Source organism: Onychostruthus taczanowskii, unplaced genomic scaffold, assembly GCF_017590055.1.
Source record: "Onychostruthus taczanowskii isolate IOZ18803 unplaced genomic scaffold, ASM1759005v1 scaffold14, whole genome shotgun sequence".
In the NCBI taxonomy this organism is placed as follows: Eukaryota; Metazoa; Chordata; class Aves; order Passeriformes; family Passeridae; genus Onychostruthus; species Onychostruthus taczanowskii.
The window spans coordinates 14,317,089-14,333,211 of record NW_024498573.1 but is presented as its reverse complement, the minus strand read 5'-3'; the positions used below and the strand labels follow the sequence as shown (position 1 = coordinate 14,333,211).

The following is a 16,123-nucleotide window of genomic DNA, read 5'->3' as shown; positions in this document are numbered from 1 at the left end:
GTCCTTTAAATTCATTGACAAGGGCAGAATTTTGATCTCAGAGAGCTGAGTTAACCACATATACTGTTTGCAGTTTACCATTTCTCTCAGTAGTTCTTGGTAGTAGTCAAAAGATGTGGATTTTGGCTTTGCTAAGTAAATAGGTAATTTCCTGCCTGTTTCCCTTCTAAGTGCAGGATACCACCTATGCAGATGACAGTGACAAATTAAGTGTTCTTGTGTTTGATTGTCTCAGCAGGAGATGCAGCTTGTTGTTGGGTTTGCATATACTTATGGCATGGGGCAGAACTCTGGATGATGATAGAAGAAAACTTGCACAAGTACTGTCCAAGATTTTCTTGCTGATTAGTCCCACCAGCTGGTTGCTGTGTAGTTGTAAAATATATATGGGTTTGGAGTTTTTTTTAATAGTATTTAAGTTGCCTTTGTGCAGCTTTTCCACAACTGCACAGGACTCTGGTGTGACTGGAATTCAGGGAATTGTGGGACAGTAGAAGCTGGAAGGGACCTTGAGTGATCACTTGACAATAGTCTGGGGAACCCTTGCTTAAAGCAGAGCCCCCTTATCAGGTCAGAGCAGGTTGCTCAGGGCTTTATTCGGTGTCACTTTGAAAACTCCAAGGCCAGGGACTGAGGACACAGCTCCTGTGGCAGCCTGGGTCCCTACCTGGCTGTCCTTGGGTGTGAACTGGGTTTCCTTTCAGTAAGTTTTAGATCTTACACTTCTCTCTTTTTGTTTCTCAAGAGAAATGTCTTTTTAATCTTCCATTATCAAATTAACCCTACACTCCTTATCAAAAGATTTCAAACTCCCAGAATTTCAGTTAGATTTAAGACAGCTGCTGTAGAGAAAATTGAAATTAAGGGTTCTTACTGTGGGCTGTGTGTGCGTGGAATAGCAAGGTGGGGAGTAATTTTTATTCCTGTGTATATTAAGCTGAAGGCTTCCTTGAATATTTGTGTAGAATTTTGAGTAAATTGAGAGAGGGCTAGGCATACAACCCCCCACACCCCCCAGCTTTTAAATATTTTAAGATGGCTAGCACTGTTATATGTCTGCATATTCCCCAGGTATGAGAGCACTCTTGTCCACTGTGAGTTTTTCACCTTTGAAATGTAGCAGGCAAATGAAGCCTTTACCTGAGGTTTAGCTTTGATGGCTAGGTTAATTTTTTTTTTTATTTTAGATTTAACCCCAAAGTCCAGTCTATCTTTATTTGATTATTACAAGATTAATGAATTCTAAACCTTTTCTCTGTTTTCAGGCTTCTCAATGCCAACAAGATCAACTGCCTGAGGGTAAACACGTTCCAAGGTCTGCATAATCTCAAACTGTTATCTCTTTATGACAACAAACTGCAGACCGTCAGCAAGGGGCTCTTTGCACCTCTGCGATCGATCCAGACTCTGTGAGTATGCAGGCACAGCACACATGACAGCTCTCTCTTGCCCCACCAAAACTGCTGCCTGTCTTTTCATCTGACATTAAAACAATTTGGAAGAGACATCCATGTAGCGGCCCCTCCTTTTCTCACTGAGAGAAAAGGAGCAAGAAGAAGTGTTGCATCAGTTCAGCAAGGGCAGGATCGACGCAGCCTGCCCTTAGTGACAGAAATGTCAGGGCTGTGTGGAGCTCGGGCTGTTTGTTGGGGAGATAATGTGTGCATTTGACTCTGGATAAGATATGAACAGCACATTCTATTAGGATCATTGCCTAACAGTTTTTAATGAGCCAATGAGTTGGCATCTCTCCTGCCTGGGTCTGAGTCCTGCTGTGCAGTTCGTGACTTCTGTAACCACATTTCAGCTGACATTCCACTTAAAGGGAATGATATGTTGTATTACTTGATCCATTAAGCAAATCCACTAAACAGTTTTGAATTTGAAGGCATTAGAATAGGCATCAGAAGCAAAAATACAGAAATGATTCAATATTTTGTAGAAGGTCTCATCCTAAAGCTGTGAGTAATAAGATAATAAGGTAAATAGTACTCCTTCAGAGCTGGAGTTGGCAGCCTGATATTCCAGTATTAAAATATGTATGTGTGTGTGTGCATATATATATATATACATACTGCAGTATCTGTGCACTTCCATGCTATAGTACTGCAACTTTTGTATGCAAATGCACATTTATATATTTTAATACTGGGAATGCATTGGCTGAATTAGTTGTATAAATGTTTTAAATCGTATACAAAATAACTGACAGCAATGATTTCTTGCAGCTGAGTTTCTGCCACATCCTCAGGCAGCCACAAACATAACTTGAGTTTCCAGCAGATATTTGGCCAGTATGTATTGCTGCAAACCTTTAAGGCATTGGAGTAATCATGTACAAGACCCCCCAGTTCTGCCCCCACAGCTCTACCATGCTTTCTGCTGCTGCAGCTTGCTGTGTATGTGCACACATGAACTGGGGCCACAGAGAGGGTTCTTCCACAGAGGTATGTAAGGTTTGTCAGGTTAAACAACTGGCTTTTTTAATGTTTGTAGCCCTAAGGTGTGAACATCTCCCATTGGTTTCCATAGGGTTTTGCTGGTGGCCTTGCTTAGAATGAACTTGTTTCTTCACACCAAGAGACTTTGTCACAAAGTTTTGATTCATTTTCCCATTTTTAGTACTCCAAGTGATTGCCATCTTCTGTGGTTTTCTAGAGCTGCAAAACCAGACCCAAATTCTGTCTCTGTTTGATTCTTTGGACCTTTCACAGCAGGAAAGATCTAAAGAATCTTGAGTTTCTTCAGGCCCTTTCTGCTCTGTGTGCTCTTCCTTCCCACTCCTGAACAGCCACTGCCCTGTTGCATTTTACACTTACTTTGTTCAGTGGCAGTTTATAAATATAACTGCAAACAGAAAAGAAGTTTTTACAAGTGGAAAACAGTAACAGAGGGTCCGAGTTCTTGTGAGGCTATAACTTTATACCTCTGTCCAAACCAGACTGAAACATCTGTCTTTTCTTAACTTTTTCTTATTGGGGAGCTGAGTCCTGCTCCCTTGGAGGTCAGAGGGACTGATGCAAGTTAGCTGAACTGAGATTAGAGCCTGGCTCTGGGAAAGACCTGGCAAACTCTCCTGATACAGTGCTCAGTTTTGTCAAGCAAAATAAATCAGAACAGCAGCAGAAAAACACTTTCTCTCTGAGATGCTCCAGCAGATTTTATTTTACCAAAGTATAAATGCTCACTTAAAATCAATGCTATGTTACCTATTTCCAATTTCATAGGAAACAAGTTGAGCAAATTTTGGTGAAGAATAGAGTGCAGTTGTACTTTGCCTAAACATTTCATTCTTTAAATTAAAACCTTTTGCTTCAGGAAAAAATACATATGAAGGAAGTACTGTTAGAAATTACGAGCACGTGCAAATATTAATTTCACTCTCTTGAAAAGATTCTGGACCACTTCTGCCTTTGCCCAAAGATCCAAGTTGCTTTACTAATTCACATTTTGAGCTTGCTGATAAAATTTCTTTAAACCAGGATACAAAACGATCTTCAGGTAAGGTGCATTTATTTCAAGAAGCAGCACGTCAAGCTCTCAGGAGAAACCGTAGGACTTGGGAGACAGCAGCAGGTCTGTGTCCTTTAAAGGGGGCTTTGCTATCTTAATTTTTGTTTCCTCTGTGCGAGGACCTGCCGCAGATGTGAGCGCTCACAGAATTCTCCCATTCACGTGCGGCTCCGCGCGGGTTCCGCCGGGCCTGGGGTGGTTTCTTTTTCCAGGAGCCGATTCAATTACTCCACTCTTCAGCTTCGGCGCTGGTGAAAAAAAAAAAAACAAAAAAACAATGATGGAGTACGGTGTCACAGGTCACTGGTGATTAAACATGCCATCCTTCTCGCAGACATTTAGCTCAGAACCCATTTGTGTGCGACTGCCATCTGAAGTGGCTGGCTGATTACCTGCAGGATAATCCGATCGAGACGAGCGGCGCGCGCTGCAGCAATCCCCGTCGCCTTGCCAACAAACGCATCAGCCAGATCAAGAGCAAGAAGTTCCGCTGCTCAGGTAATAATTCATTTATGCAGCCTCTGCTGCGCTCCCCGTGCGGGGATGAGCGGGGCCAGAGAGCCCGCTAATCCAATCTGCGGGACAGTGTTTGCTGTAATGGATATTAGGGAGCATCTTTGGAAATTGAATTTGGGGAAATTGGGTTAGTTCGACAGAAAGGCAATTACCTTATGGATTAAAAAAAAAAAAAAAAAAGAAAAAAAGGCAGTCTATAGCTGTCTTCTCTTAAAAACAAAGAAAAAAAGATGAAAGCTTGTGACATATATTCGTAAAAAAACACTAAATTATGAAATATTTAAGCAAAACAAGGACAATATACATGCATCCATGTGGGAAATGTTATATTTTGACAGGATTGTCAGTTGTATTCAAGCAGAGCTCTTACTGACCTAATGAGAGCTGAGCTCAAGTTTAATTTCCACACCTAAAAGGCTCAGAACAGTGTGAGAGGTTTTCATACAACTGGCAGTGAGCATTTCTGATCTGGGATGGGAGTGAATCTGGGGGTGAAGGAATGGCATCAATTCACAAGCTTTCATACATTCCTTTTTCTAACACCCATAAGCAACACACACTAACTCCAGTAAAATTGCCATCAAAGTTGGTAAGATTTTTGGTTTCAGCAAGCTTTGAATCAAAAGGTGCATAATAATTTAGGCAAAGGTTTTGTGTTGTGAATGAAGCAGAAAAATGTTTCCACCTGAAGTTAACCTGCAAAGTAACATAAACAGCTTTTTCTTAATCTTATCTGTTCTTTATTTATGGTTCAGCTGTCAGCAAAAGGATATTTCTTACACAGCACAACTAAGCAGATGCCTACTTCTTCATGTGTTTTTCCTACTGGTTACATTGGTTATATCTATTTTGGATTACTGCATTTTTGTATACTGTAAAGACAAGCAGGTCTCAGTAAGCAAATCTATTAGTGTGTACTGAGGAGAAAAATGACTGTTATTGATGGAGTACCTTGCGGTGTTTTCTATGAAAATTACTATGATTTTTCTTTTTTTCCTCTGAAAAGCAACATGATTAATTGTGTTCCTGGTGGTAAACGATGAATGGCTCTAGATGGGGATGCAGCATGAAGCTGGGTGGCAGCAGCCCAAAACAAGCCGTTGTGCTTTGTGCATCTCTGCGAGCAACATGCCGAGCTAAACCTTCCCCTTATGGGGGAAAGAAAATAAAGATAACTTCATTTGCAGTCAGCTTTTTTTGGGGCAGGCTTGTTAAGGTCTTCAGTCCCTTGTGACTCAAGCTACAACATTTAAATCAGGCTTGAAATTATGGCATATTTTATCTAGGTTTTTGGATTGTGTCCATCATCGTAACAATGTAATTAGCCAGTAATATTCATATTTAAATAAACTGGAAATGAAAATGCGTAAATACAACTTAGACAGGAAAGCAGCCTGCAGAAACAGATCTGTATAAACCTGTACCCAATTTGCCATTGTTATTTTCTTCTGCTTTTATTAATGGGCTAGAGGAATTAATGTTATGTGTGTGCATGCATGCTTTGAACAAAGGTACAGATGACTGGAGAAGACAAACACCAGCTGACTCCATTTAGGAGAGGTCATAGGTAAGAAGAGGTACAGTGCAGAACTCAGTACCTGGTGATGCTGAGAATAATATTTTGTGTGAGTTCTTATCCTGGGGGTCCTTTCCTTGAGGCATTAGGTTGTTTTTCCCTGGATCTCCAGCTCTACATCTATATCAAAACCACATGGAAAAAGCATAAACCTGACTTATGAAGGAGGAGAGCAGGGATTGAACAGCTTCAGAACAAAGATTTCAGCTGGATGAAAACTAATGCTGTTCAAAAGCTCAATAGAGAAGAGATCCTTGCCTGTAGAGTTTCCAGATGGTGATGAGATACATTGAACTCGACTTGCTGTCTGCTCACATGAGGCAGGGAACATCTAATGGTTTAGAAAATCTTAGCTTGTAAATCAATCCAGGGAACAGACATCCTTGGCACCTGTTCTGCTCAACTTGTCCCTTTGAATCATGGCTGCTTCAGGCTTGGCATTTAGCAGGAATTTTCCATGTTTTCATTTTGAGGAATGTGTTTCATCCCAGGATCTAACACAGCACGTCTCTCTGCAGAAATGTCCATGAGGTATGAATCTTCTTTTAGAGCATTGGGCAGTGCTTTGTGTCATCCAGGGATGACACAATCCCACTGGGATGGCAAGGCTTAGTAACTTGTCCGTGTCCTCACTGTCTTTGGGATTCTCTGTTCTAGTTTCTACGTCTTCTGCTCAGTGTATGAGAAAACAATTTTTCATTTTAATTCTTTTGTAAATGTGCATCTCTTTATCAAAGGGTTCTTTTTTCAGAATCCTGGTATTTTCATGTAGTTTGTGTAATATATCTAGTACATGTCAATGGTCAGAAAGTTGTTTTTTGAGGGGAAAACACAGGGAATGTAAGGGGTTGGTTAAGGAAGAAATGCGGGGGATTTTATCCTCGCACAGTTTTGACCTTTGAGAAGAGCTGAGGATGCACAGAAAGTTTGGGCTCTGTGGGAGCAGAGGTACTCAGGCAGTGTCAGGATCACACCCAGGAGTAGTTAAGCCTAGGAGAGCTTAATACTTTCACATTAGGGAAAGGACAGTTTTAAAGTCATAAAGTTCTGAGGTTGTCCTGAAGTGGTCTGTGTGTATGCCACATTCCTTTTGACAAGGGCACATAGTGATAGGACAAGGGGGAATGGCTTTAAACAGTAAGATGGTTGATTTGGACTGGATATTGGGGAGAAATTCTTCCCTGGGAGGATGCTGAGCCCCTGGCACAGGGTGCCCAGAGGAGCTGTGGCTGCCCCTGGATCCCTGGCAGTGTCCCAGGCCAGGTTGGATGGGGCTTGGAGCAGCCTGGGACAGTGGAAGGTGTCCCTGGCCATGGCAGGGAGGGGGACTGGATGATCTTTAACTTCCTTTCCAACCCAAACCATTCCATGATTCTGTGATCATAAAGGGGACTGTCAGAAAGGACCTTTTATGAGGAAAAAGAAAAAAAAAAGTGACTGTTCAGTAAATTAAAGGAAGAAAGGGAAGTGCTTTTTCTCTAAGAACAGAAGAGAGGAGTGGTTAGCAGGAGCAGTGAGAAAAGCTGAGATGTTTGAAGTTTCATCAGTCTGAAGTGGCAGAGGAGCATCAAGAAGGAAATGTCAAGAGGACACAGAGGCAGATGGGCTAAATAGAACTGTATTTGATAATTAAATGAAACTGTGAAGACACATCTACAAAACTTCCTTCTGCACGCTCTGTCCTTCAGTTTTCATCACAGGTCCCTACCATCCTGCTCAAAAGCATCCAGCCTATAGTACTTACCTTCTTTTTTCAGTTGATCACTTCTTTCAATTGAGGCACTTTTCCCAGATGCTATTTCCTCACAGAGCCTAATGACTCGAGCTTTTACTGATGACAGTGGAGCAACATCTGCAAAGGTTATGAGTGGCCATAGGAAGGAGCTTCTGTGCAACAGGTAGATAATGTACATAATTCTTTGTAAAAGGAGAATTGGAAGCATTATAGCATGAAATGAAGGAACAGCAGGGAACAGGACATATTTTTGCCCAGGGCTGTGAAACAGGCAAAGCTTTTGAATATACCATCAAATATGTTTAAACTTCAGATTGCAATAGATACTATTTTCTGTGATTTTTTGCTTTCCATTTGATGCAGTGCACCACAATAATAACAAATCTCCCCCTTGCCCAACTGTCTCCCCACAGCTATACAATCTGAGACTAAAAAATCTGAGATGCAGTCTTGACAGATAAATCATAAGTAGAGGCTGTGACTAATTCTCTCTCTCTTCTGTTTAGAAAAGGGAAATACTGTCATTTTAAGTGGCAACAGTGACATTCTGGTGATTATTTTCTTTTTGGCTACATCTGCCCACTCTGACCACCTAACGATCCAATGGTGCTTGGCAGCCTGAGGTCACTGGAGGCTCCCATTCTTAATATGAATAAGGGGAAAAAAGATCAACACAAATATCCTGCCCAGAAGCATTTGATTAAGTTCGATACAGAGCAGTTTTGTTTTCTAAGGCAGCACAGGGCTTTAGGAGTAAGGGAAATAAATCTATGAGCAGATTGTGTTGTCTCTGTGGTAGCTTATTGTCACTTCAAGACTTGGCAGGTTCCTTGATTGCTGTGTGACACTGTGTATGAAATAGCTTTTGGAAAGAATTGCCTTTGCATTCAGCTGTATATCTATTTCTCCCTGTGATATGTTTGCATTTTTCAGTATATTGTGCATTTCAAAAGCAATGAAAGTTCCACCTGCTGTACTGACACAAACTATCTCTGATAATGATCAAAGCAATGTGTTTCTACAAACATCACATCACAAAAGCTCTTTATCTTCTAATTCTTAGAAATAAGACTTTTATCAAGAAGATTGCTATTTGGAATACTCTGAAGTGAGCCTGTCTTATTGCTTCCTCCTGCATACATTGTGTCTAACTGCCTTTAATTAGTTACTTCAGTTCCAGACAGTGCTATACAATCAAAAGGACAGGGGAGAAGAGGAGGAGGAAAATGAACCATCTGCCACCATTATTCTCTCCTTTTTGGGCACTACTTCTCATTAACCCAACCCAAAGCAAAGGCAGCCTTTTTGGGTACATTTGGGTCCAACAATGGCATATTTAGGGCTAGTGTCATTTCTGTCATGTTATTCCCAATTATTGCATGGTGATGTAGCTGCTTTTTGTTCACTCATCATTTTTAAGGCATTTGATAAAACCTCTTCTCACTAATTGCAGATTTTCTCCTAATTCTTTATGTTCTTTTCCAGTCTCTGTCTTCATACACGCTCACCTTCCTCGGGTTACCTGTCTGCTTTGGAACAGACTTGCTGTTTCTTGTAATCACCTCAAATTTCCTCCTCTCTTCTCTGCATTGTTGCACCTTTAGAAGCACAGAACTGCCATGGATGGAGTCAGGGGAGCACAGGCTGCATGTCAGGACTTTTTGTCTGTGGCAGTTCACACATTTGTTGTCCCTTGGACTCCTTGGGTTGTCCTTTTCTCTGCTCCTAGGGATGTGTAAACACTCTTTAAGATTTTTGAGCTCTCAAACTGAAAGCTGCAATGCGTTGCTATTCCTCAACCAGTGTTTAAAAGTCATGAAAGGCAGGTGAATTTAACCCAGATCTTACATAATTTATCTGATTGAAACACCTTCCAGTTGTTCCCATAATTTGCCAATCACTCTGATGACAACTTCGCAAATTCCTTTCATTTTTAATAAGCAAATAGTCATTTACAGACCATGGGCTCATGCTCCTGCCTTTAGCATTTTCTGTTTGATGGAAAGCACAGATATCCACCTGCTCCTGCCTGCCTTGTTGCAGTGCTGCAGGGACATGTTTTTGGGGCTGTGATGATCCTGCCGTGGTGTGTGGGGCTCCAGCAGTTCCTGAGCAAGCCCCAAGGCCTGAGAGCCTCTGGGTTTGCCCTGGGTGCTCCAGACCTGCTCAGTTTAGTGGGAAATCTCATCTGAGGCCAAACTCCAGTGCTTTTCTCACCATGGCTTTGCCCTGCTGTGAGGGAAAGGGATAGGAAACACTGGTTATGATTGGAGAAACTGCATTCAGAGTTCTGTCTGTGGTTTGGTTTGGTTTCGTTTTGTTTTGGGGTTTTTTTTATATGTTTTTTTTTTTATTCAGTTAAATTCTGTGTGTTGCACTCCTTTTTTTCCCCCTGAATGACACAAAGACTCTGCAGAACTACCTTCTGAAACCCTCAGAATATACCAAAACTGAGGATATGTTTGTGGTGCATAAGAATTATTGTTATCTGAATGGAAGGTTGTTTAACACCAATAAATCACCTGCAGATTAAATGCTACACAGAATTTGTAATTAGGAATATGATTTTTTCACGGTACACTGAAACTGAGTATATTTGGGCTTTGGTTTGCATGAATTCTTCCTGAAGCTGAAGTCATTGGAGAACACAATACAACTGCTATGACTAATAGTAATGGAGCTGGGTTCCCTCGTACTGTGGAAGTGTTGCTGTTGTTAAATTAATTTGACTGTACTAGATACTGATTATAGCCCTCCCTTTTCTGCACATCCTTGACAGCAGTTCAGATCTTTGTGTTAAAATTTGTGCCAGTTACTCTGAGCCTTCACTAGCCCTTACAATGGTGAAGAGTTCTGGTTCCGCAGTGGGAGGAAGGAGTGGAAACCATTTCACTCAAGGAAGCATAAGCTGAACATGAACCAGGTGGGTCTGTTTGGCAGAGAGTGTGGCTCTTAATAAGAAAGTGAATTGATGTGTTTCAGTTAGAAAGTTTATTTTAGGCTCTGCCTCATTTTATTTTTGAGTTGAAGTAGTCTTCAAAAAAACAAAATATCTGAGCAGCTTTGTTACCCACCAACATCCTTATTTGCAATTACAGTAAAGAGGCACTGGGAAGAGGGAGGTTGACTCTTGAGTCACAGATGCATCCATACCACATGGGCATCCAGATATCACAGTTATCCTGGATTCCCCATGTAGGCAGAGTGCAGGGCTGTGTAGATTCCTCCCTTGAGATCTGAATTGTCTTCTTAATTAACTATGTCAGAAAGCTGAGGGATTGATTGATCTTTTAACCTCAGAAATTGCGATGGGACAAAGTTTGCTGTCCTCTGACGTTGCCATTCCTCGTGTTGAGGTTAGGCTGAGCAGCACCAGAGCTGCTCAGGCAGCACTTCTTGTGTGTGTGGTGGTCACTTGAGTGGGATACAGAAAATAACTGGGGAGGTGCTGGCATGAAGAGAGCTCGTCAGCTAAACCAGTGCAAAGGTGTTGGTGCTGCAATTGGACAGCAAATATTTCGTTTATTCTGAGACTGCAGCAGTTCCCAGCCTGATGGGACAGTTAAAAATAGGGTATAAATTCCTGTGTATAAATTCTTTACAAACTGCAGTTTCAGTGACTGATTATAGAACGTGGATTACAAGAGGTGAATGAACACCAAGAGCAAACCAAACAATGCTGCTTGTGTGTAAAGTATCTAAGGGAGGGGTTTTCATGGAAGCTGGCACATAGCTGGAGATGTATTTCACTTTTCAACTTCTTTTTGGCAGACATTTATGCAGGATGATCTTATGTACATCCAAAGCCTTATGGAATTTATTTAAATGTAATTTATAAAATAGCGTGCTTTCCTGGTATTTCTGCTCTCCTGTATTCTAGGGACATAAATTAGGATTTTGACAGATTTCTTCGTGTGCTGGTACCTCTCGTTCATTGCAGCTAATGATTAGTTTAGGCAGTTATTGTAAGTGGTGTTTAATTAGTGCAGCAAAGGAACAGAGACTTGTTCAAAATATCCTCATGGGGTTTCTCAGGAAGGTGTTCACAGAGCTCAGACTGCATTTGTTTCTAGTAGGACTGAAAGAGTTCATTGACACTGAAATGACTGAATTTATTACAGATATCCCACTTAATACTGTAAATCAGTCTATAATATAAAAGTCTTTGGAAGATATGAACTGTTACTTGTCATTGTTTAACAGAGTACTGTGGATTAATTTGTTTGAAGAGCATGGGCCAGAATTTCTGCTTTATTAAAGCAGTGTAGGAATAAGGATATAGGATTCTACATCCTTCTTCACTGGAGCCATACAAAATTATTGGCAGGAATTCTCTTTACAGATATAATTTCTAAGTAAATGAGGCGTGGATTCCAGGGTTATGCATACTTTGGATTAATCAGGCAAGAAAATTAACGTGGTTTGGTGCCACATTGCATGAGTCACAGAAGAAAATTAATAATCTAATGTTTTTATCAATTCAGACTCTGGTAGTTTGGTGTCTTGTGGAGACTGAAGATTTGTGTTAGGTTCCCCTAAAAAACTGCTTCAGTTTATTTCAGTTTATTTCAGTTTATTTCTTAGACTGCAAAATCAAATTGCCTTACTTTCATTGCTGAACCAAACCCCCAGTGTGGGCTGGCTAAGTTAACACTGTGCTTATTTATTTGCTGAAGTTCCCAGGTAACTCAGTGTTGTCTTTTCTGCATAGCAGCGCTGGGCCATGGCAAAGTGGGGAAGCACAGACCCCTGCTCTATTATCTGTCATCTCTGCTCAAGCACTTGCCTTGTTCTCCATGTAGGTAATGAATAATCTGCTTGGTGCTGACTTTGTTCTTTGGGCAAATCCCTTACTAAGGAAAGTGATTTGTATTTAAAAACACAAGCACTGACCTTCACTGTAGTCCAGCAGAACTCTGTGAGCAGTTGCAGAGGACAGCCCCTTCCTCTCTTATCTGGGAATCCTGCAAGAATATCTGAGATGTGACTCAAAATCACTGTCCACTGGCACAGCTCTGCAGACAGTGGAGTCAGGGGGAGCTTTATTCCAGTGGGAACAGTCAAGCCTGAACTGAATGTTCTGCTTTATATGTCAGAGTTGCAGGAATGAGTTACAAGATCGGAAATAGAAAACGCTCAGCTTCCATCAGAGAATGATGTACAAAACCCAGCAAATATGCTCAGAAACAGAATAACAGAAAATGCTCTCTGTGTCTGCAGTAGCATGTGTGTGCTACTCTGCTGGAAAGTGCAGAGGAAACCAAAACAGGAGGAAAAGAAAAGAAAAGCAGTGGCAATTCCAGGTTGTCAGTGTAAGTGCCACCAGCATGAAGGGCCTCTGGGAGCTGAAATTAGGCTCAAAGGGCACTTGGGGAGCATTTAAGGCCAGAGCTTGGCCAGCAGCTCAGAATCTGCTCTTGGTATGGGCTGCGGTATTTCTACGGTTTCATTTAAATAAATGGAGCAAACCTAAATGGCATTTTTACTGAAAGGAGACACCAGGAGAGAGTAAGTAATAAAAAGCAGCCCAGATTGGGCATTCAGTGTGTGGTGGGAGCTGCAGGTGCTCTCTGGAAGGAGCAGTGAGCACTCCTCTGGTTGTGTTTTCTGTCGTGTCAGCTCTGTCTCTGAACTCGCCCGGGCTCTGTTTGTGTACACTAACCCCAATTGTGCTCCAGGGTGTTCCTGCAGTAGCATAAAGGATGACCTCTTGTATCCAGCACCTTTTTGCATGGGTGGAGTGGAGAGCAGCTCTCCGTGAACCTTCAGCTTGTGCTTCTCCATGCTGCTTCCTCTGAACGCTCCTCTCTCTCTGGCGCTGCCTAACTCTGACTCTGGCTGTCCATGGGGTTTTCCTTTGTGCTTGATCTAACCATGTGGTAGAACAATACAAATGGAACATGGTTCTGTCAAGCACCATGGAAGGCTGCATACTCCCTGCAGCATGGCATGCCTGGATACTTCTGCTGGGGCAGAAGCATCAAAAGGTGAGAGATTCCCTTTCCCTTTCCCTCTCCTCACGGTGGAACTGGTGAAGTGTTGCTAACCAGGCTCCCAGGGAGCCACAGAGATGTTTGCACAGACTTTCCACAGGGCTTGCATGCAGAATAACCATTTCTAAGTAATTAATCTGTTTGATTGCTCTCACAATGAAGGAGTCAGGCATTCTGTTGGTTGATAATATTCAAGGGTGACTCCAGCCATACCTACAGAGATTAAAAATCACGTTTGTCTCCTTACCCTGTGCATAATGTAAGCTGCATCTGTCTGTTTGAGGTGTCCAGTGAATCCTTCTACTTGAGATACACTTTGGATGCCATTTCTGCAACAAGACACCTGCCACTCAGTGCAACTTTTGGACCTGTTCTTAATGGGCTGGCATTCCATTGTGAACAAATATAATAAAAACTTCAGAATAGTCTGCAACGCATTGTTTTTCATCTCTTTAAAATTATATGACTACCATGGCCTGTTTGGGAACACCACTATCCAATAATTCCAGAGGGCAAAGCTGAGTCAGCAAATCCAAATGGGCCATTTTAGCTTTGACAGCTTAGACAAGATCTTCAAAATACTTCTGCCCTAACTGCCCCCCTGCCACAGAGACAATGACTCCTTTTCATAAAGGACTTTGAGAGTCTCATACAGAAGTTTTCTTACATTGAAATATTTCCTTGTCTTGCAAATTTGTTACATCTCTATTGTGGAGCTGTCAAAAGAAGGACTTGCAGGATTCTTAGATTTTATCTGCAGTTACTGATAAAAATTAACACTAGCAATGTGAAGTTATGACCAAAAATTGCACTTCTGTTTTATTCCCTATGAGAATTGTGATCTTGTGGTCGTATGAAGAACTTTTGAGATTCCTCGATTTTTCATTCAAGTGTTAGACCACCTGATCTCAATGGTCAATTTTTTTGGTGCCAAATTTGAGGCAGCTGGATCATTTTCTAGAATGAAGGTGTCAGGTCAATTTTGAGACAGCCTGATTTGTAGCAGAACAGATCCTCCAGAACTCCTTTTAAGTCCTTTGGACAAAGCTAAATATTAAAAACTGAAATCAGGTTTTCTAAACAATGCTTTAAAAGAAGAGAAGAACAAAAAGGTATTTCTCTCTGTTGCCTGTATCTCCATGTGGGTATCAGAAAGGCACAAAGAATGTTTGAGCACTTGGAAATGTGATGTTTCATTATCTCAGTGCTGCTGTTCTGTAGAATGCCACGGTGTGTTTGTTTTGTGATATTAGGAAATCACAGTACCTGATAGTAGTGTCACATTGGTTGTGAAATAAAAATGTTGTAAGAGTAACTAACAAATCAAATAACTGCAACTGCCCTCAGTTACACACAGGCCTTGCTGTTGCCTTGGCTACTTGTTTTACAGCAAGCTCTAATTCTTCCTAATCTGGGGAATTGCTAGAGACTCCCAGGTTGTGTTCTGTCCTGCATCTCTTCTCTGTGGCTTTCCGTGGGTGATTTTACAGTGCACAAGAAGTATTCTGTGCCTGTGGTGGTGAGCTGTGCTTCCTGAGTCCTGTTGTGTTCTCTCAGAGCCTGGCAGTCAGGAGGAATGGATATATGTGCTTAAACAGCTCTGCAAGCAGATGGCTGCATTTCACATTGCTATCCCAGATGGGAATATCTTAATAGAGCAGCCACCTGTCCAAGTGATCTCAAGGCTCAGGTCAAATAGTAAATTTTATCCAGTCTTTGGCAGGTTATTCCTGCTGTCTCTCAGGCTGAGATGGCTGAGTACTTGCTGAGCACATACAGGCTGTTGATTACTTTTGACTCAGTGATTACCTGAGTAACTCTTGTTTAAACTCAAGAAGAAAAAAGAAAGAAAAAAAAAGAAAGAGGGAGAAGGAACAAAAAGTGTGAAGGTGATGTTTGCTCCCTTTCTCTCCTGCTGAGCTGAGGCCTTTCCCCTGTTTCAGTGGTGCTAGCTGTGGACAAATGCCCAGGCAGCATCAGCTTCTTCGAGCTGCTGCAGTGTGGAAGGTTGTGTGCCTCACCATCAGGAGAGTAGGTGCCAAGTCAAAGTGTGATAAAATTCTTTATTTGTTCAGCCAAAAAGCTTGAGAGAACACCAAAAATTTATTTTTCTCCCTCCAAAGTTATACACTGCTTTTTCTCCTTCATAAAGAATTCCACTCACCCATCTCTTTTTTCCAATGGGAAGGTGAATCTTGTATCCATAAGTAGACTAAAAATTTTACTTAATAAATGTTTGCCCTATGAAACTTTACGTTGTTTGTGATTATTTTTTTCAACAAAAGGTTTTACTAGGAAACTTAGTAATGCTTCTTCAAAGTTCAAGTTGGAGATTTCCAAGACACTTTCTGATCGCTGATTGTTGGTGGGTTATTCAAAGTGTACTGTAATTGTAGCAGTTTTGGTTTGTAGCAGTTTCTGGTTCTGATAACTGTTCATCTTTGGTACTGTTTCCAAGGAATCATAAACAACCAAACATTCTGATTACCCAGCTTGGAATGTCTAGGACTGGAAACAAAATGTCAGATTTTTTTAAAAGTATAAGTGTTTAAATGATATGGTGTGGGGAAACTCTTAGACTGTATTTTTATAATGCTTTAAAATGCCCACTGGTCCTAATACTTTAAGTGCTGTGCTATCAGTGAAGTTGTACTTTAGATGTATAATTTATAATAAGCACAAAAACCAGCAAAGAATTTAGCACCATTAGTAGTAAGGTACAAATCTGTATGTCAGTGTTCCCATAATCCAACTTGGAATTACAAAACTAAACCAAAGTGTGGCTGTGGG

The 16,123-nt window shown here is 41.3% G+C and overlaps 1 protein-coding gene across 2 annotated transcripts in view; it reads left to right on the top strand.

Annotated features, from left to right (window-relative positions):
* The window catches only part of SLIT3 (slit guidance ligand 3), a 471,830-nt gene that overhangs the window by 340,570 nt on the left and 115,137 nt on the right, over positions 1-16,123 (top strand). For both annotated transcript variants that reach the window (XM_041397819.1, XM_041397817.1), the window contains exons 14-15: positions 1,266-1,409; positions 3,848-4,011. In XM_041397819.1, the coding sequence (XP_041253753.1) occupies positions 1,266-1,409; positions 3,848-4,011 (308 nt within the window). The remainder of the gene's footprint in view (positions 1-1,265; positions 1,410-3,847; positions 4,012-16,123) is intronic.